We start from the raw sequence: 21,958 nt of genomic DNA, 5'->3' as shown, positions 1-21,958 counted from the left end.
TGAGCCGGCTGTCTGGGGTCTGGCTGAAGCAGGGACAGACAGAGGCCTCTGAGTTCCAAATCTTCTAGTAGGCTCAGCACATTTTTTTCTTTCAAAGCAAGGTTGTCCCTGGGATTAACCCTAGGAGTCTGGGAGATGTGAAGCATTTGGGCAGGATGAAGGGACATATGTAGAGATATTGTATTCAGCCCCGTTTAGGGTATCTAGGGAAATCGGAAAGGAGAGGGACCCCATCAGTCAGCCAACAGGTACCAGAGCTGGGACCTCTCCTGGAGGACAGCCTCCAGGACACGTGTTTCTGCTGTGATTGGAGGCCAGTGAAGGGATGAGCGCATTTTAAGAGTTTGGGAGCAGAGGGACAATTTCTCCAAAGCCACCCTAGCCAGGCTTCTGACCTGAAGCCCAGGATTCGGCACCCCCGCCCCAAGCCCAGAACTACAAAGGCTGACTGGCATTCCCCAACCCGCCCAGCTCCTTTCAAACCCACAGACTGCCAGACTGGCCCCACCTCCCACTGCAGCAAATTCTGTAGCCCGCTTCCAGCTGCGCTGTAAGGAGCCAGATTTCCGTTTTAATTGTCCTACCTGGCCTTCCCCTCTGCCACTGCCCCTGGCTCTTGGTTCCTGGCACCTTTTCAAAGGCCCAACCAACTGCTTTCCCTCCCCCATTGTCATTCGAAACACCTCTAGTTCTCCCCTCCTCCAATTTTTATGTCTAGAATGTTCTCCTGTCCAGCAGCTTTTTTCATTTTTGGCCCCCACCTTTCCCTTTCTTTGGTCTCTCACATTCTCCTGTCTGACATTTTTTTTGGGGGGGGGGGGGGGGGAGGGGCATGTCAAAATATAGTTGTATCTCCTGTTATGGACCGAAAACCCAAACCCAAAGTCAGCTGCCAGCATCTTCTCCTCCCCCTCCCCCGTCCCCGCCCCCATATTAACATATTTGACAATCCAGTTCAGATCAGGGCACTTCCCAAAGGCTCACCTAAAAAAAGCTGAAGCTGGTAGATAACAGGTGTGTGTGTGTTTGTGTGTGTGTGTGTGTGTGTGTGTGTGTGTGTGCGCGTGTGTGCGCGCGCGCTGATCTAACTATATGAATGCAGTGGGAAAGGGCCTGATGGACATGTAGGGAAGGAAGCACAGAAGGAAAGGGGTCTGGTATATTTGTGGGTATTTAAGATAAAAGCAACAGAAGCTAATTATTGCAAGGCCTTCTAGAGAAAAAGGTTATATTTTTATGTGTGTATTTCTATGTCTCTGTATATAAACATATACACATATATGGTCTGTCTCGAGCTTCGACACGTCACAATATTTTAAGAGGATCTGATGATCTGAAAAGGGCATTTACCATACCGTAAACAGTGACGGGCAGGGCCCACGTGGTTTTGCAGCTAAAAGCTGAATTCGAAAGCCTTCAGACGGATCGGAAGAGGAAGATAAATCCCGTAAGACACCTACCCTCCCCCCAGCCTTGTCTGGGCTTAGAAGCTAAGAACTTCGGGAGCACCTCTCCCCGCTGCCACCGTGACTTTAAATTAAGCTCGTCATTGCCATCCATCCCTCAAAGTGTTTGTGCTCTTAACCTTACTCCTCAGGTCTTTATTGCTTTAACGTTGCAGTTCTGTTCTCTGTTACTCCTTTACTAGCTGCTCTTGAGTTCTTCGATGTGACAGACACTTAACAGGCAAATAATATCTCATTTTGTCTTCCAAAGCCATCATCAGTGTTTTCAAAGGTTTGGGATAGTTGGAAATGCCCAGCTCTGAGCGCAGCGCTAGGATCCGAACCAGGTCGAACTCCATGAGCCCGGTCTTTCCTTTAGATCATTGTGTTGACTCTTGTCTCCGTGTAAATGACACTTTCCACACAGTTCATCCCCTCCCACGAGTCTGGTTTCTCCTCCGATGTGTTTTCCATAGCAGTCTATACTTACTTCACTTTAACATCCATTCATTCTTTTCATTAGCTCATTTTAGCCAAGGAATATTTATTGAGTACTTGACTGTATGTCAGGCACTGTGCTCGGCAGTATAAGTCCGTTAGCTAGAGGAAAGAACTCGATGTTCTGGTGTTGGCACTATCCATAGACTATGTTGTCTCTAGCTCCAAATTCCAAGATGAACGCGGAGGGTGGTTGTCACATGATTGCTATTGTGTTTCTGGTATATAGCTCAGCACCTGGTATATAGCAAAAGGTTTTTTTTTTTTTGACATTTATTTATTTCTGAGAGACAGAGAGAGACAGAGTGTGAGCGGGAGAGGGGCAGAGAGAGAAGAAGACACAGAATCCGAAGCAGGTTCCAGGCGCTGAGCCATGAGCACAGAGCCCTACGTGGGGCATGACCCCACAAACTGAACCATGAGATCATGACCCGAGCCGAAGTTGGATGCCTAACGAACGGACTGAGCCACCCAGGTACCCCCATAGCAAAAGTTTTTAATAAACGTTTATGCTGATGTGGCTTTGATTGTAACTTTTTGAGTGATCAGAGCTCATGTCTAAATAACCCTTGGAAGAACGCTTAGTACGATGCCACATAAAATAACATTCAATAAAGGGTGAACTGCAACCTTATTTTCTAAGACCATACTCTGGCTGAGGTCCCACTTAGAGCCACCTTTGTGTTTCTGAAAAATAACAAATTGGTCTGCTTAATTCATTCTAAATGTTCTGAAGTCATGCTGTTTCTGTTTGAGAGCCAGACAGATTCTGTCTGAAATCTCACTGATCTGTGGATTAGGAGGTAATATCAAGTGATAAAGTGTCCAGGATGACGTGGCTGTGAAGGCCTATTCTGGGCTACACGCAGGGAGGGAGGGAGATCTCTTGCACTTTAAACTGTGTGGGTAAGTCCAGACCTGAGATAAGCAACCGAGCTCAGATGCCCTCATTTCAGAAAAAAGAGGTTGAGAAGCTAGAAATCGTTCGTGACCGTATGACCGAAAGGCTCCAGAGTTTCGTAATCTGTATTCTGAAAAAAGGTTACACAAGTCCTTATTTGCCTAAGGAAAGTGTATTGAAGCGTGTACAAGTGGTATCCTTGGCAGGCTAGCTTCCACCCGAGACCTCATCTGGGCGATAGGGGCGGGCAGGGAGAATATGATGGCGCTCAATCTGTCCTTTGACAGGCACTGATGCACATTCAGAGTTTTGACACCACTCAAGTCTCTAAAGATGCATCCTTGGCGGCTGACCGTGACTCTCAAGGGACAGCTGGATGCATACCCACAGTCCCCCCGACTCCAGCCCCTAAACTCTAAACATGCTTTAGATGGGAACTATCTAAATTCCCTCAGCAAGAGTCCCTCGTTAACTGACAAAAAGATATTCCCAGGAAGGGGAGGAAGACGAAGCTTCCTTCTGCATTGATCAGCAAAACCATTTTCCTGAAGCAACGAGACTTTGAGCCAGTAGGGAGCAGTGTTTGGTGCAAGCAGTCTGAAGCTCCAGTGGTCTCCAAAGGAGTCATCTGGCAGATTTTATACCCCAAATCTGTAAGAGTTCCAAGTGTCAGGTTAAGTAATGTCAGGCTAAAGACTTGAATTTTTGCCTAGTAAAAGAAAAAACATATTATTTCGCTTTCCTTCACCTTTTAGGATAGTAGGGGAAATCAATGGTGAGAGAAGTCTTCAGCATATTATTTAATAATATTTTTGGGGGGCGCCTGGGTGGCTCAGTCGGTTAAGCGTCCGACTTCGGCTCAGGTCATGATCTCACGGTCCGTGGGTTCGAGCCCCGCGTCGGGCTCTGTGCTGACAGCTCAGAGCCTGGAGCCTGTTTCAGATTCTGTGTCTCCTTCTCTCTGTGACCCTCCCCCGTTCATGCTCTGTCTCTCTCTGTCTCAAAAATAAATAAACGTTAAAAAAAAATTTAAAAAAAAATAAATAATATTTTTTGATATGAATATGTATACTAATTCTGTTACCTCCTTATCCTTCATTGGGTGAGCTTCAGAGGACTCTTCTTGGCTTCTAGATTAACTCCATACAAGGACTGTCACTTATCTGACGAGCCCATGTTGTCTGTGAAGCCCTCTGGAAGGTACTCTATGGCCTACTGCCTTGGGGTCTGACTTGACCAATTTGTAAGTAGTACATTTCAGTAGCCTTTTGGATGTAGGCAGGTAAAAGAGAGCAGCTTTCACTCCTATACAATAAGTGGGTAAACTGAGAGTGAAAAATAGAGAAAATCAAGGCCCTTCTAAAGGATGAGGTCCCTATTACCTGTGCACTAATAGAATTGAGCCTGACGTTAAAAAAGAAGCATTATTCTTGGCTGACGCATATCATCTAAGAGCCAAGTTCTATTTTGGTCTAGGTTCCCTGCCATTCAGTCATTAGGTTTAGGCTGGCAAGCAAAAAGGCTTATTTCTGCCCCTGGAACTTTTGAAGATGGAGATTGCCAGGCCAAGAGTCTAGAGATGATAGGAGACCAAAGATATAGGCCAGGGACTTGGGCTGGAGTTATTTGTCTATATATTTGAAACAGCTACACAGCCAGGAGGTTGTGAGGAAAAGGAGAGGGGTGGGGGGAGGGGAAGGCTTTAGAAGCCAAGAGTGTTCTCATCTTAAATTCAGTCTTATTGATGCCATGGTTCATAGAGACATCTTTGCTGACCAAATTAATGCTCCTTAGAAGATCAGTCCCCTTTTATAGTATTCACCATTGCTGGATTGCTAAGTGCTTTCCAATATAAAGGAGAGAGGTATCCAAGGCAATGGTCTATCAGGAAGCAGATACCGGATTACAATTCAGATTTCAAGGTTTCCAGTCAAACTCCTAAGACTGTATCTCACCTTTTCATTAATGGAAATAAAGTCAAGCCACACTCCTTCTCTTTTAGACTTTTTAGGCTCTTCAGATTAAAAACATTTTTTTTTTTTTTTACTAGTTAGGTTCTAAAGGTCTAGGATAAAGACAGGGAGAGGCAAATATCCTAATATCATTATTCCCTTTTCATAGTTGGGAACTGAGGCAATTAGTGGCTAAATACTTTTCCCAAGAAGGTTGTTGAAGCACCAAGAATAGAATCTAGGTCTCCCGGCCCAGCTGTGGTGAGGAAAAATGAGCTAATGTGTAGGAACTGCCTAGGGTTCATTGAGAGTGAGTTTGTGCAAATCCAAAGTATTGTTACTAATAATCATACCCTATGCCGCCTGGTTTCCCCCATTATTTAGTAATGACAGCACAGTAAGGAAGAGCTTCAAAAAGATACGATTACATTTACTTGAGTATTTGTGAAATAGATGAGTTTCAAAAGCACTGAGTGTGCAGAATTAATAAAAGAACACAGAAACACTGTTTGAGACACATTTCGGGGACCGAGGTGCCGTGGCAGCCCCAGACTTCCTGCTAAGATTCAAACGGAGATAGATGCACGGGGAGCACTCTGGGGGAGAAACCCAGGAATATTCCCAAGGTGGAAACTGCTAACTCAGAGATTTTAAATGTGGCGCACTCAACACTCATCAAAGAGTCTCTCCATGCTGCAAACAGCAATGACAGGAAGACCACAGGGAACTCTGTCACAGGGAGCCACGCTAGCCTTCCGGGGTCCGATGCTTTGCCCTTCAGGAATGTTGGACTGCACACTCTCCAATCCAGACAGGGTAAACCAACTGGAGTTTGCAACCAACCTGCACTCCCAAATGAAGGGAGGTTAAGTGAACTTTCTGGCATTCTTAAGTCTTCAAAGATTCGCCGTGATATTATGACGACCTACCGCAAGTCTGGAAAATTGCTCGGTTTATGGGCCCGTGGGTCTCTTAGCTCTGCTAAGAGCTAAGATACTTAATACCTCCTGCGTGAAGTGTGCTGATTATGATTTTACTATGGTTAGCGTTGTGCCTGCCGCATGATGGGTGCTTTACAAATTATTGTTCTGTCTGTCCTCTTCTGGGAATTTAATATGATCTAGGGTCACAGTGTTATGCACACAGACCAATCAACGGATTACGCACAGGCAAGCAATCTTCAACTGATGATTTTCCTCTCCTGCCATGTGCTCAATTACTCAAAATCCATGTCTTCAAATTGATGGGAAAATGAGAACAACTCTAAGGTAAGGAAGGAGGAGACGCACTTTGAAAATAAAACAAACAAAATCCGGCTAGGGCTCTGTTATAAAACGTTAACAGAGCTATTGGGTGTTTCTAGTAAACACCTAGGTGTCAACCTGTCAAGGTCTTTTTAAAAGCAAAGCAAATCAAGAAAACTGATTTAAAAATTAAAGTTGGAGAGGAAACGATTGGTGAATAACATCTTCTCCCCCCAACGAATCTACATATGTGTGCATCTCTGGGCCCAGAGGACTTGCTTTCTGTAGCACAGGAGGAATTGACTGAAGTATCAGGAAACCTGCTTCGTTCAGAGAATTTATGGAGGAAGGTGAGAATATCTAAGACAGGAAGTAAAAGAAAAATCCTACATGCTACTTCTCTTTTGCTGAACACAAGGCCGAGATGGCTCTGGAAAATACTATTGTCTAAAATTAACTTCTTGGCTCTGATAAAGAAGGAGAGGAGAGAGTAAAGGCAATTATCCCAGATCTCCATCTTCTTGGACTTCTTCAGATGATCCCAGTCTCTCCTTCTTCATCGCTTCCTGCCGCCACACAGCACATCTCATATGAGCATATCTCATGCAGGACATATTACACCGTGATTGTACTTAAAGAGACTGTGGGATCCAGCTCTGTATCTCCGGCCCACTGCCCAGGACTGGCACACAGTAAACTCTCAGTAAATGTCGAATAAAAAATGTGTAAAGTTGGGGCACAAGAGTGGCTCCGTAGATTAAGCATTCGACTTCGGCTCAGGTCACGATCTCCCGGTCTGTGGGTTTGAGCCCTGCCTGGGGCTCTGTGCTGACAGTTCAGCCCGGGGCCTGGATCCTGCTTCGGATTCTGTGTCTCCCTCTCTCTCTGACCCTCCCCCGCTCATGCTCTGTTTCTCCCTCTCTCTCAAAAATAAATAAACATAAAAATTTAAAAAAATATGTAAAGTCAACTTAAAGATAAAATTTAAGAGCTGTCAGATAAAGTGCAGATGCAACCATGCCCAAAGTAAGCTTGGAAAAGTAGGAGTTCAATTAGATCCAGAGTCTAGGCTGGGTCTTATGGGACAGGAGGGGACAAAGAAGAGGCTCTGGCAACCATGAATCCATCCTCCATGAGGATGCTAACGCCATGTTGGTCAGGTTATGCACAGAGAATTAGAATATGGCCCTGGGGAAAGCCAAAGGTTGACAAATCTTGGTCCGGTCTGCTTACTTGAACTTCAGGTACTGTTTCCAATTATAGTGGTCTCAAGGCACATGAACCAATGGAAAAAATATAGAACTGAAAGTTAAAGAGACGTGGGTTCTCCGCTTAATTCTGTCACAGCATGGATGAACGGGTAAAGATGTGGTATGTTTATACAATGGAGTATTACTCGGCAATCCAAAAGAATGAAATCTTGCCATTTGCAACTACGTGGATGGAACTGGAGGGTATTACGCTAAGAGAAATTAGTCAGTCAGAGAAAGACAAATATCATATGACTTCACTCATATGAGGACTTTAAGAGACAAAACAGAGGAACATAAGGGAAGGGAAACAAAAATAATATGAAAACAGGGAGGGGGACAAAACAGAAGAGACTCATAAATATGGAGAACAAACTGAGGGTTGCTGGAGGGGTTGTGGGAGGGGGGGTGGGCCAAATGGGTAAGGGGCACTAAGGAATCTACTCCTGAAATCATTGTTTCACTATATGCTAACCAATTTAGATGCAAATTAAAAAATAATTAATTTTTTTAAAAAGTTTAAAAAAATGTTGTCATAGCAACCTTGGACAAGACATTTTTCCTCTCGGATCATTAGCTTCCTCCTTGAATATAAAATGAGAGGATGAGACTAGATGAACTTTTAAATCCCCTCCAGGAAAATTCTAGAACTGCACAGTCCCTCTCTCTGTCTAGATTCCATTTTCTTACAAAACTATTTTCTTAACAGTTATGATACAGACGGAATTTGTCTTTCGAAAATAAATAGAGCATCTTAGCTGATGTTAAAAACAATATAGGATCCAGACATCCAAAATGAAAGAAGAAAAACGTGCAGAGTCTCAAAATGGAGGAATTAATCACAGCAGATCGGGTCATGAAAAGGAGATCCCCATTTAACGGTCTCCCAAATCTCCTGAGCATTGCCTGGATCAAAGAAGTTTTGACAAGATTCTTAGGCAATAAGGAAGTTGTCCAGAAGATGCAAGAATTATCCATCCCATTTCATACAAAGGGAAACTGACATCCAGAAAGGAGAGGTAATTCACTCAAGATCACTGTGAAGATGAAGTCAGGCCTGACACTCAGGTATCCTGCCTCCCACCCAATTATGTTGCCCAAATCCGTTCAGAAAGAACCCACCACTGCTTCCAGTGACCTCGAGAATGTGGTGCTGTGACCCAGCGTAACTGGGTAGTGTCCTGACCAACTTGGCTTTCAAAAACTCTGCTGAAATCACGCCTGCGATAGCACTGATCACTAGAGAAAGTGACCACATGAATAACCCAGAGAGACTCTTTAGAAGTTTCCCTACGGTCAATGACACTTCCACCGGCCTTGCGTCAGGAAATCTATCCGGTTTCCATCCCTTCCGTTTGTCACCTTAGGCGCTCCTTCTTTGGGAGTCGAAGAACTTACGAGAGAAACTCATAAAGTGTAAAACGATCCTAGATCACCATGCAGAAACTACGGTTAGAGGAATTGTTGATATCGGTATCACTAATTATCGAAAGCAATTATTTTTATCTACTTTTTAAATTAAATTTTAAATCTACTTTTCATATATGTTAGAATGTATAGAATAGCGTAATGCAGATACATACCATTCTTGTAAACATCACACATGTATGTATGTACATATGTGTATATTATATATATATATCTCCTTCAGTCTAGCTGGGAAAATCTGTTTCAAAATCAACTCCTGCTCTCTCCTCGGACTCGATATATAGCCAAGCAGGCCTTTCTCGATTAACACAGCCGCCTCCTGGGAAAAGTCACAGAATAACTTTATTGATTTCCCTTTACCCTTCTCCACATTTCTCTGCTGAAATGTTGTCTTAACTCTTAAATGTAAAAGCAAAAAGAAAAGAAAATTAAAACAAAGAGATACGCTTCCTTTAGGACCACGTTGATTCTCTTATATTTTTTTCAGATTTTCTAAAAAAGATTTTTTTTGAAGAAGAAGGAGAGAGTACTTGTAAAGACAAGGGAGGATTAGGTTCTCCAAGGTTTTTGTGCAACAGATTTCTTTACATCGAAACCTGTGTTTTGCACACAATGCTGGACTCAATACTACACAAACCACTTCTCCTCGTCTCTCATGACTTGGCCAGCCAGCTTTGAAAACTGCCAAGGCTTTCTGGCGAACAATCCCTCCAATGTTTCCAGGAGCCTACCCAGTGCATAGGAATATAGCGAACGTTTATTTCTCATCAGATTTTCCCACCTCAAAAGATTCGCAACAAGATTAAGTATCTGATTTAATTAAAAAAATTTTTTTTAGGATTCAGTATTTTAAAAATCAGAAAGTTCTTTCGGAGTTTCTCTGATGGCAGCTTTAGAGAGGTCAAAAAACGAGGCCCTCTAGGCTACCTTTCTGCTTCCACCTCTCACGATGACCCGGAAAGATTAACCCAGAGCCTCATTCTTGTTCTCCTTCTGGCTTCGGAAGCGCCCCGTGCCCTCGCCCTCGATTCTGACCATGGGGCTGGAGTGGGGTCAGGGTAGTGGAAGGAAGAGAAGGGAAACACTGGAATGCCTTAGAGTAAAAGCTCTAACAAAACCCCCTTTGCATTTTTGTCACTTCCCTCCACCAACTCCACAGATTTAGTTCTATTTGCTCTAAGGCCTGAGTTCATGAAAACCTAGTAGAATTTCTATTTCTTTGGGCTCTCTTTGCTGTCACCCCCAGCTTTTCCTGCAAAGGGGAGGAAGCGGATGGACTTATTTACAACATAATTGCGATCTGATTCCTCCCCCACTTTAAGCAAATAAAGATGCCTAGTGAAATGAACGGATTGTGTTCTTTAAAATTGAAAACGCCTGTGAAGGCATCACCCGTCAGAAACAAGCTTAAGGAAAGTACAGGAAGAAAATGAAAGGTCTGCGAATAAACAAGGTTACAGTGATGTACACTGTTGGGTACAATTTAGCAGAGCAATTATTAACAACATGACAAATATCTGCCTCCAGTGCACAAATAAAAGACGCTCGAAACCACAAAAGGGTAGTGATGTGCTATGCTGTCCTGAGGTTTAATCACAGAGCTTTTGTTTTGTTTTGTGTGTGTGTGTTTGTTTTTTTTTTAACAAAATACCATTTCCCACTCCCCCCCCCCCTCATTAACTTGGAAGCTTAGTTTTAATTAAATGCCATTTTACTTTTTAGTGGCCAGTTTATCTTTTCTTTTCCATTTGGTTTCTCTGCACAATGTGAATCAGACAGTGATTTGGAAGCGTTGTGGGTAAAAGTGGGTAGAAAAGCATGCTAAGAATTGGGTCATCTTGTTGAAATCGAGTTCACTTCTGTGTAGTAGAGCAGGAAGAATGGGGGAAAATCTGCCCTAATATCTTGCTGTATCTGTCCCAACTTCTTCCTTTCATAGGGCCTCAGCAGGGGGAATTAGGTAGCAATGCAATTTGCATCCTGGTTAAATAGGAAGGTCTCTGGAGCACATTTTCAAGAACACCCCCCCCTCGTGGCAGAGGAGCCAAGATTGTACCTTGTAAGAGGAAACACTGTTTCCTTAGGCAATACAATATAGGCTCTTTGCTGAAACTGGCAACTGTGTTCTAGTGACAGGCAAGAGGGTCCCTTCTGCCTCTGGATAAATGGAATAATGGCCAGAAGCTTGCTCTAACCAGGCAGTACAAAGTCACTCTCAGTTTCCAAGATCGAATAGAAAGGTCCCTCCTGGCTTCCTGCAACACCCAAATGGAGCACAGCACATCCACCATAATTTTAAGTTACAGTGTGAGAAAGTTCAGAATCAAACACTCATTCATTCATTCATTCATTCATTCAGCAAGTTTCTATAGGGCAGCTCATATAGACTGGGCTCTCCTTATGCACAGCGTTAAGTGGAAGAAGAAAGATTACATCCTGCCCTTCTCTTCTCAACTCCTACTATCCTTGGTATTTTCCTTGATTTCAAGTGGCAACTCATCAAAAATCCTCAGCCGATAATAGCTTCCAAGGGTTCACGTAGTCATTCTAGCCTCTTCTCACCTGCCTCCACCTAGAATATCATTTGATCTAGGTTTGTGTGAATAAACATTACTAATTAATACGAAGTCTTGATGATGTCCTCTCAAGTTTGATGCTCAGACTGCAAAGAAGCTCTATCTTCTACCTAAAGGTAAGAAATCTCCCCATGTTGATCTCTGACATCTAAACAGCAGGGATACTTTTTTTTTGGATTTTTTTTTTCCCAAATGTGAACACCCCTGGGAGTATTTGCTTCATTTCTTAGTCAGCAAGAACCTAGAGCTGTGGGTGCCTGAGGGAGTCATTCCAACCGAGACTAGAATTTCAAGAGAGAAAATTTATCCAGCTATCTTGTCTGGTGCTTATAATGCATGAAAGTATCAACCTCCCCATGGCAGACTACAGGGAATGATCAGTGTGAAGTAAGTCATCTCCTCAAAGATGTATTGCAATATTTCCCTGGTGAAACGGCAAGTTCCTGACCATGGTATTGTACACAAATAATAAATAAACAAATGCCATTATGCTGTTGTTGTTTTCCACACCGGGAAGACCTCAGAACATCTTGCTTCGACTGATAGGCTGGAATCGTTGAAAAACTTGCCTCCCCTTCCTAGTTCTTTGGCTAAAATGTATTGGGAAAATGGTGCATTAGTCATTATTTCTCATTGGGAAAAGCCTGATTATCATGAGAACCCTGGTTAGGTGATTTGTAGAGTACTATTGTGTTGAGAGACAAGAGACTTAAGGTAGAAGCATCTTAGTTAGCAACAGCAGAGAGGCTATGCGATTGGCTCTGGTGTTTCCTGTATCTACTATCAAGATATATTGAACAAGAGGGGCGCCTGGGTGGCTCCTGAGCGTCCGACTTCGGCTCAGGTCACGATCTCACGGTCCGTGAGTTCGAGCCCCGCGTCGGGCTCTGTGCTGACAGCTCAGAGCCTGGAGCCTGCTTCGGATTCTGTGTTTCCTTCTCTCTCTCTGCCCCTCCTCGGCTTGCACGCTGCCTCTCTCTCCCTCAAAATAAACAAACACGAAACAAATTTAAAATATATATATATGAACAAGTATTCAGGGAATACTTGGGTGTTTCTCTAAACTTACAGTCATTCCAACACTCAGTTGGAAGTAGGGGGCACATAATATTCTACTCTGGCAAAATTTAAAGGTAAGCTGGGAAAAAATCCATCAAGTGCCTTGTAGGGCGAAAGTATAATTGAAACCACTAACATGGATAATGGAATCATTCAGGCTTGGATCTGAAGCCCAGATCTGCCACTTAGTAACTCTGTGGACTTGGGCAAAGTACTTAACTTCTTGGAAACTCAGATTCCTGACGTGTAAAATTGGGGATGATTGTATTTTCTATGCCTATTTATTTTGAGGTTAAATGAGATAAGGAATAGAAATTGTTTATCACAATGTCCGGCTTATAGTAAGCACTCAACAATGTTAGTTTCCTTAGTTCTCTCCCCTTTTTGATGCATGCTTTCCTGATTTCCATTTAACCTATTTTGTGCATTTATAGAACACTGACTTTCTATACAGTTTGATTTAATAGTCCAATTTTGATTAAAAATGAGTGAGGGAAGAAACCCTGGGGTGGCTCAGTCAGTTAAGCGTCCAACTTTGGCTCAGTTCATGATCTTGCGGTTCATGAGTTCAAGGCTCTCGTCGGGCTCTGTGCTGACAGCTCAGAGCCTGGAGCCTGCTTCCGATTCTGTGTCTCCCTCTCTCTCTGCCCCTCCTCTGTTCATGCTCTGTCTCTCTCTCCTTCAAAAATAAATAAACATTTTTTTTTTAAGTGAGTGGGGCAGTGTTCCGTGTTCTTCTATTTTCTGGAAGGGTTTTGTAAGATTAGTGTTATTTTAGAGGTTAAATTATTCTAAATCTAACACATGGAAGGAATATGAACATGGACTGGTACTTGCCATTTTTGCAAAAGATGCTCCTAATCTACTGAGGAAGTCAGAAACATGCATGTGTAGCTACAAATCAGACCATGAGAGGTGGAACAGGTTGACGAAACATTGGCGGTAGGTGCCAAGCACCACACAAGGTGGCAGAGACTCAGAGATAAAGAGGATGCAATCGTGAAACTTTAAGGCCCTTCACTTAGCATAAGAAGAGACATATGGGCACACAGCCGCATAGGAAAGTGGGAGTACAAGGGCTACTAGGTAAAGTAATGGCACGAAGAATGTGAAATCTCTTCTGTTGGAAGGGTCAGGGAAAGTTTCAAGAGGAGAAGATATCTAGGGTAGACCTATTAAAAATAACGAGGTCAGAACTTCGATAAAATGGACAAATGCCTTAAAAAATACAACTTACTAAAATGGACACCGATGAAACAGAAAATCTCAATGGCCTCGTATCTCCAAGAGCAATTAAATTCATTGTCTAAACTTTCCCACAGAGAAAATTCCGGGTCCAAATGGTATGACTGGTGATTCCTATCAAATATCCAAGTCAGAAATAATGCTAATCTTACAAAACTCTTCCAGAAAATAGAAGAACAGGGAGTACTTCCCTCACTGATTTTTTTAAATCAAAATTGGGCAAATAAATTATAAGGCAATCACAGACCAATATACCTGATAAACATAAACGCAAAAATCCTTAACAAAATTGTAATAAATCAAATCTTGCAACATATTAAAGAGCATTGTCTCCCATTAGGATTTATTCCAGAAACATAAGATTGATTTATATCTAATAATCAAAGTAATTCATCATATTAGTAGGATATATGGGAAAAAGCACCATTATTTCCATAGGTGCAGAAAAATCATTTGAAAAAAATTCTTACTCTTTTTTTTATTAAAAAACCTCTCATATTAGGAATAAAAAAGGAATTTTTTCAATCTGATAACACACATCTTACAAAAACTTATTATAAACAAAATCCCTAATGCTTAATTATAAAATCATTTCCCCATAATATTGGGAAAAGGCCTGCTCTAATTACTTCTAGTCACCATTTCACTGGACATCTATCTTAGTAATTGTAATAAAGCAAGAAAAAGAAAAGGCATAACTAGAAAAAGCAACATGGCTTTTTTTTTTTTTTGTAACTGATGTAACTTTTTGTAATTGGTGTGCTTGTTTAAGTAGAAAATCCTAAAATAATCTCTATAACAATGGCCAGAATAATTGCATTTGGCAAATTATTATCTAGCAAATACAAGATTAACATATCCAAGTCAATTATATTTTTAGGTACTAGCAGCAAATCATTAGAAATGAAGAATTTTAAACCATTTATAACAGCATCATAAAACACAATATTTAGGAGGAAATTTTCTAAAATATGCGTAGAGTGAGTTCAATTGTGACTTCCAAAAGATATGACTATCTGGAACCTCAGAATGTGACCTAGTTTGGAAAAGGGGCCTTTAAAGATGTAATTAAGGTAAAGATCTTGAGATGAGGTCATCCTGCAACAGGCTGTCCCCTAAGTCCAACGACAGAGTCCTTGTAAGAGACGGAAAAGGAGACAGCACTGAGACCTAGAAGGAGAAGGCCATGTGAAGACATAGGCAGAAAGGTTGGCTGAGGAACACCTAGGAGACTCCAGAAGCTAGGCATAGGACAGACTCTCCCTTCAAGAGTCCAGAAGGGGGGCACCTGGGTGGCTCAGTTGGTTAAGCATCTGACTTTGGCTCAGGTCACGATCTCACGGTTCGTGAGTTCAAGCCCTGCATCGGGCTCTGTGGTTCGTGAGTTCGAGCCCTGCATCGGGCTCTGTGGTTCGTGAGTTCGAGCCCTGCATCGGGCTCTGTGTGGAAATTAATTAATTCACTGATAAGAAGGAAACAAATGATTTACACGTGTAACAGTATGGGTGTGTCTCAAAATCTTTATACTGAATGGAAGAAACCAGAAACAAAAGAGTATATACTATATTGATTCCATTTCTGTAAAATTGTAGAAACTGCCAACTAATCTATGGAGACAAAAAGCAGATCAGAGTTTGCCTAGGGCCAGGGTGAGAGAAAGACCGCAAAGGGACACACAGAAACTTTTGGAAGTGATGAAGATGTTCTGGATTTTGATTGTCATGGCTGTGTTGTGGATGTGAGTCTGTCAAAACTCATTGACTGTATATTTTAAATGGATACAATTTGCTGCGTGTAAATTATATCTCAATAAATTTGCTACACATACGGAGTAGAAAGATAGCAGCTGGACAGGGGGGAAGACAGGGCATGCAGAGAGAAGCATAGGAACAAGGCACATAGAAGACATCTATGCCTTATCTCGGAAAATAGTTTACACTTCCCTCCAGGCAGCAACCCTGTCTTGTATTTTATCTACGGTCCTCTCGGTGTCCAGAAATAAGGAGGGTAACGATGCATCTGAGTTGCATGGAATTATTCGGTATATGCCCACAGGCAGCTGTTTTGAGAGTGCTACAGGCCGACTACCAGAAGACTAGGTAGAAATCCCAGTCCTTTATCCTGCTGAGACCCGCGGAAGTCATTTCACCTCTCAAAGCCAAACCTGCGTAATGAACGTAACAATATCCCCACAATACAGTTGTTGTAAAGATTAAAATAATACCTACGAGAGTCCCCAGCAATATTCCAGTACATGCTACATATGCATGAAACAGTGGGGCTTCCAAACATATTTGTTGATTGACATCCCGACTGTTATTTTCTTGTTCACATACTCAAATCTCTTATCATCTGCATACGTGTTTTCCATGTCAAATGATTTTCCCAGTCAGAGACGTACTTTTACGTCACTTTGGTCAATGAAGTACTCGAGAAATTAGAGTTGATTTTCTCTCTCTCTCTACCTCTCTATCTATCTATTGATTTATGGGAGAGAGAGGGTGCAAGCGAGCGAGGGGCAGAGAGAGAGAAGAGAGAGAGAATCCCACGAGGGGCAGAGAGAAAGGGGGAAAGAGAGAGGGAGAGAGAAGCAGGGCTCACCTGGATGGAGCAGGGTTCAAGATCACCCCATGCAGGGCTTGAACTCACGAACCATGAGATCATGACCTGAGCTTAAGTCGGATGCTTAACCGACTGAGCCACCCAGGCGCCCCTAGAGTTGATTTTAGTATTAGATTGGGCAGGACACAATTACCAAAGTAAATGTGTTCCTTAAAAAAAAAAAAAAATCACATAAAGCATTCCACAATAGAAGTGACTGGGGATTATGCATTGTTTCTAGATTTTCTATGCCACTGCTTTGAGTACTGCAGTCAATGGAGAGCAAACTATTGTCTAAACAAAAACCAAACACACAAAAGATAAACAAGTCATGGGTAAATGTGGTCCCAGTGTGAAGGTTTCAAGGAGAAACTAGAATAATAGATACATTGAGGGCATATGATTAAAGAAAATCAAGGCAGAAGGAGGCTCCTTAACCCAGTTGCTTAGAAGAGGCAAATTGCTAGGAGATTGTCTTTAAGAAGTAACCAGACTCTTTTGGTAAGGAGCATACAGGCATCCCTTGTCCCCAAAATAAAATGGATAATATAATCACACTGTCAAAGGCTGGTTGATTCATAGGACCGTTTGATAGAAATGGCAAATTATAGATGAGAGCAGTTATACTCATTGAGAAATTCTGAGATTGAACACCTCTGATGAGCTTTATTTCTCCACGTTCTGTTGTACACTCTTCGTGACATACAGGGAGATGTGGGTTGCTTTTTAATACATTTTTGTTGGTAAGCAAATTTCATTCTTTAAAAAAATTTTCTTTAAATGTTTATTTATTTTTGAGAGCAAGCCAGAGTGCGAGCGGGCGAGGGGCAGAGAGACAGGGGGACGCAGAATGCGAAGCAGGCTCCAGGCTCCGAGCTGTCAGCACAGAGCCCCACACGAGGCTCGAACTCATGAACCTCAAGATCATGACTTGAGCCAAAGTTGGACGCTAAGCCGACTGAGCCAGCCAGGTGCCCCACAAATTTCGTTCTTTTAGTCTAGGGGTGAGCAAACTAGAGGCTTTGAGCCAAATCCATCCTGCTTCCTGTCGCACTAGAACCTTTTTGCTCCCGTTGGTTACTCTTGATATGGCTGTTTTTCACTACAATGAAAAATGGCGGGATTCCACCATGGCGGAATTGAGTAGTTGCAACACAGACCCTATGGCCGACAAAGCCCAAAATATTTACTCTCCGGCCCTTTCTAGATAAAGTCTGATGGCCTCCTGTTCTAATGCAAAGTTAGATCTGGATACTGGACCATCTGCATCGATGTTGTATCAAGAATAGGGGAGCTGTTCTAAAAGGATCTCTGGAAAGTCTTGTCTTCTCACGGTGTTAGTGGGATCCTCTTTAAAACTGAATTCCCCCCTCTTGCCTGAAACCATTTTGCTAAGATGAGAGAAAGGCTTTTCAAATATTGCCACCCATCTCATAAGTTTATGGGCAGAATTGTGCAATGGACTCAGAAAGAGAAGTTCAGTTTCAGGATGCCACTGACAAAGAACCAACTAGGAGGCAATGTGCGTTTCTCTGTCGTCTCATTGAGGGGCAGGATTTCTCCTCGGACTTCTATCTGGCCATGACTAAGTTCTGAGGCCCCAGAACCACCTGTGCCAGCAAACAACATAAAACTGGACAGAGAGGACACCTTCCATTCCTCAGACTGATGTTTATTTTTGCTTAACTTCTCCTCGCGTATCACCTGACCTTTAGAACCCGAGACTCTGTTTGCTCCCACTTGTTCGTCTTTTGTGAATTACTCCTCTGTACTTGAACCCTAGTCTGCTGTCAGAAAACCCTTCCTGCTTCTTTGAACTTCTTCTCCGGTTCCTTCCAGACAGCACTGGTCTCATGTTATCCATATCCCAGGGTGAGCCTGGGTCTTTAGTCCTCTCTGGGTTCCAGTTCAACCATGTATAAAATGGGAATGCTATGTTTTCAGGTTCTCTGTACAGATCTACTAAAGACAAGTGGAAAGGTCACTAATGGAGATACGAACACTATTCTAAGTTGCACGCATAACAGATTCTCTTTTTTTATTTAAAAAAAATTTTTTTAACGTTTATTTATTTTTGAGACAGAGAGAGACAGAGCATGAACGGGGGAGGGTTAGAGAGACGTGGGGCTCAATCTCAGGAACTGTCATATCATGACCTGACCCAAAATCAAGAGTTGGATGCTTAACTGACTGAGCCACCCAGGCACCCCCAGATTATCTTAATATTGATATTACTAAAGGCAATCTAAATGACGGTTGTAATCAAACTATTTCTGCATCAGTTTAAAAGGGCCAATCTAGGGGTGCCCGGGTGGCTCAGTCAGTTGAGGGTCTGACTCTCGGTTTTGGCTCACGTCATGATCTCACAGTGTGTGGGTTTGAGCCCCGCTTCAGGCTCTGCACTGACGGTGCAGAACCTGCTTGAGATTCTCTCTCTCCTCCTCTCTTTGCTCCTCCCTGCCTTGTGTGTTCTCTCTATCTCTCAAAAATAAATAAACTTAAAAAAATAGCCAATCTTGGGGCTCCTCGGTGGCTCATTCGGTTGAATGTCCGACTTCGGCTCAGGTCATGATCTCACGGATCGAGGGTTCAAGCCCTGCGTCGGGCTCTGTGCTGACAGCTCGGAGCCTGGAGCCTGCTTCTGATCCTGTGTCTCCCTCTCTCTCTGCCCCTAACCCACTCGCATTCTGTCTCTCTCTCTCTAAAAAATAAATAACCATTAAAAAAAATTTTTTTAAATAGCCAATCTAGAAATTATCATAAATTTGAAACTTAAAATACTTTTCCTCTAAAATAGTATGAGAGAGAAGAGTATGGCCACATGTTCATTTTTAGAAAAAGCTAAAAATAGTAAAGAAAGCAAAGAATGCTACATATCACCTGACATATGCAAAGCCCACCTTGGTACTTAACTTTTTTTCTTAATGTTTACTTATTTTTGAGAAAGAGAGAGCGAGCGAGCACGAGTGGGGGAGGGGCAGAAAGCAACGGAGACAGAATCCGAAGCAGGCTCCAGGCTGCGGGCACGAAGCCTGATGCAGGGCTCAGACTCACAGATTGTGAGATCATGACTTGAGCTGGAGTCAGACGCTTAACCAACTGAGCCCCCCAGGTGCCCCCCACCTAGGTACTTAGGAAGACTCACAAATAATCCTCAAAAGCTTAACACAAAACCTGAAGCTCTGAGCTAATCGTGCTGTTTCGTAACCTTTCAATAATAAAATATAGTTGTGATCTTCAAAGTGACTGTTTCCCTTTTTCTGTCTCTGCCCTAGGGCTGTGTGTCTAGCGTACTCTTCAGTGCTTGGCTCTCAGAGCGCTGTTCCATGGTTACCGGGGACAATACTCTTCAGAAACTTTGAAAACAACGGCATTCCCATTAGTGAACGAACACCACTTTACTCTGGTTTAATAAAATGGCCACCGGTGAAATTGACAAAATGGTGTGTGCATATGTGGATACTTGGAAGAAGACACCCAATATGGCAGCGTAATACTTATTTTTATTTTTATAATCCCACGGTAAGCTACATTTTTCTTGCCGCTGCTTGATTACAGAAAAGTTTATCCTTTCTCCACTTTGCAGACACGAGACTTTGCTTTCCATCCCTAAAACACATACTAACTCGTGACCTAATCTATACTGTACCTAGAGCAACGCACCCCGCCCGCCAGTTCTGAGTCAGTCAGTATGTTGTCAACCTCGACCTCCTGGCGCCCACCCTGGGAGACAGCGGCGAGCCAATCACCCACTTTTGGACGCTCAGTGCGGCAAGCTGAATGTCTCCACGATACATTACGTACGCCTTGATTTTAGAGCCCCCCCCTCGTAACCGTGTGGTGGCTCATTTCACTTATAGTGTACCTACCGCCATTTTGGTTAACTGTTTCGCCAGGCCCGACTATGTTTCAGAGAAACGAGCTGCAGGTGGCATGGGGAAGCAGTTGAAAGGCAAACACAAGAGAGCAGGAGGGGCAACTGCCAACCGTCAATACTAAGACGACTAAAAAGCAAAAAGCGAAGAAAGACTTGATGAGAGTGTGGAATTCAACAATGGCCCATTCTGCTAAGGGGTGACCCTTAGGCACCAAGTGGGTTAGGGGCAGAAAACTGCTTTAAAAGGCTAAGCAGGCAAGAGTGTTGTGATGCCCAGGTAGGTCAGCTTTTATTCTTATAAAAATTTACTTCCGCGGCAGACCTTGTTCCTTGATAAAATCAGGTAGCTGAGGAATTGCTGATATAATTGACGAGGGGCTCATTTAGCCTTTTTATGGGGCCATCTTACCTTTTTTTTCTCTCTTGCTCTTGCATGTAGGGTCTCCAGGGAGGGCAAGCCTATGTGACTTTGGCCCCGTGCATAAGCACAGTCAGGTGCTTAATGAATGTCTGGTGACGATGATGAGCAAGAATTTAATAACAGGGTCTTCTCTAAAGGCTGATTAATGGGGCTTCAAGTTAATATGATTTCATTCTCTCTTGGCACTCGTACTTCAGTGGGTGTAGAGAGATGACAAATTGAACATTCATTGAAAGAAGAAAGTAGAATGTTCGATTTGGAAGTATGTGGATTGCTTTGTTAGAATATTTGCTGATGGTTAAAGAATAGGATTTCCAAGATTTTACTCCCAGGACTCATTCTATGACGTGGACATAATCTATCTTCGCACACTTCCATTTCCAAGATGTTCATAACCACATTTACCATTTGCAACATATCAAGAGGATCTGCAAAATTAAGGGATCCTTGTTTTAATCAGAAACGGTATTTGGTGCTTTCGCAACCATCCACCGACGAGCCAGAAAACCAAGGGGAGTTGACAGCTACTGTGGTCCTATGATTCTGCCATACCACAAAGGAAGCATTCCACAGAAACCCTTCTCTCCATGCTAGTGGATGATGACTCTATAGTCTTAGGCTCCCGTCTGAGATACTCTTGCCTCTCATCACCACCGAGTCACACAAAAACAGGAAAACCAACTTTCCCCTAAACAGGATTCTCCTTATTGGTTCCAGCCATCATTCTCCCAGATTTAAAATGTGAAAGTTATCTTCGATTGGACCCCGCCCCACCTCCCCCCCCCCCCCCCCCCCAAATCGCTTTTTACGAAAGTTACAAAGTCTGTCGCCCTTCTGTGAACCCGGGTCTTTTATCTGTTCCTTCCTCCCCACTTCGCACTATCGTCTTTGACCAAGTTCTTCGCCTCCTCACCTCCTGGGTAACTTCCAGCCGTTTCCCTACTGGCCTCCCTCTCTCCAGTTTCTTCCCCCTCCAGTCCACCTGGAGCTCCATTTAAGTTCTTCTTTTCATTGTGTCATTCTCTAACCCAAAGTCTTCATTGGCAACTTATGCCATCTCGTATCTGTAAGACCATGCATCTAAGAAAACCTCACAAGCAGCATAGCACGAGAGAATCACTGTCATTAGCAATAATGACTCTTCCTGGCTTTTAGGACGTGACATAATGTAACTCATCTTCCTTGAAGTGTAACCTGCTTTGAAACTGCCGGCCAACACGTTACCTTGGGCTCTAGTTGGGTCAGGCTCCACGCTGCCCACAAGCATGACCTTTATCACGTGTTCCCTGCAGAGGGAGACCTGGAAGCTTCCTGACAGTGAAGGTGGGAGCTTTTTATACGGTGAAATGACCAGTCATACGTGGTTTGCCCATGAGCTCTGTTCTTGACCCTGTCTTGTTTATTTTGTTAAATCCTTGAAGGAAAAAAAAGATTATATTCTTATCAAATCTTCTGATATCA

The 21,958-nt window shown here is 43.0% G+C and overlaps 1 protein-coding gene across 1 annotated transcript; it reads right to left on the bottom strand.

Moving 5' to 3' along the window:
- Window positions 1-814: 814 nt before the first annotated feature.
- Window positions 815-19,527, bottom strand: BLID (BH3-like motif containing, cell death inducer). The gene is given in 5 exon segments (XM_049641010.1): window positions 815-10,745; window positions 10,747-10,822; window positions 10,824-10,929; window positions 10,932-10,973; window positions 19,494-19,527. Coding segments are annotated over 5 exon segments (342 nt in total). The 3' UTR covers window positions 815-10,661.
- Window positions 19,528-21,958: the final 2,431 nt, after the last annotated feature.

This window comes from Panthera uncia, chromosome D1 (assembly GCF_023721935.1).
Source record: "Panthera uncia isolate 11264 chromosome D1, Puncia_PCG_1.0, whole genome shotgun sequence".
NCBI classification, from domain to species: domain Eukaryota; kingdom Metazoa; phylum Chordata; class Mammalia; order Carnivora; family Felidae; genus Panthera; species Panthera uncia.
This window is presented reverse-complemented; position numbering and strand designations above follow the sequence as displayed.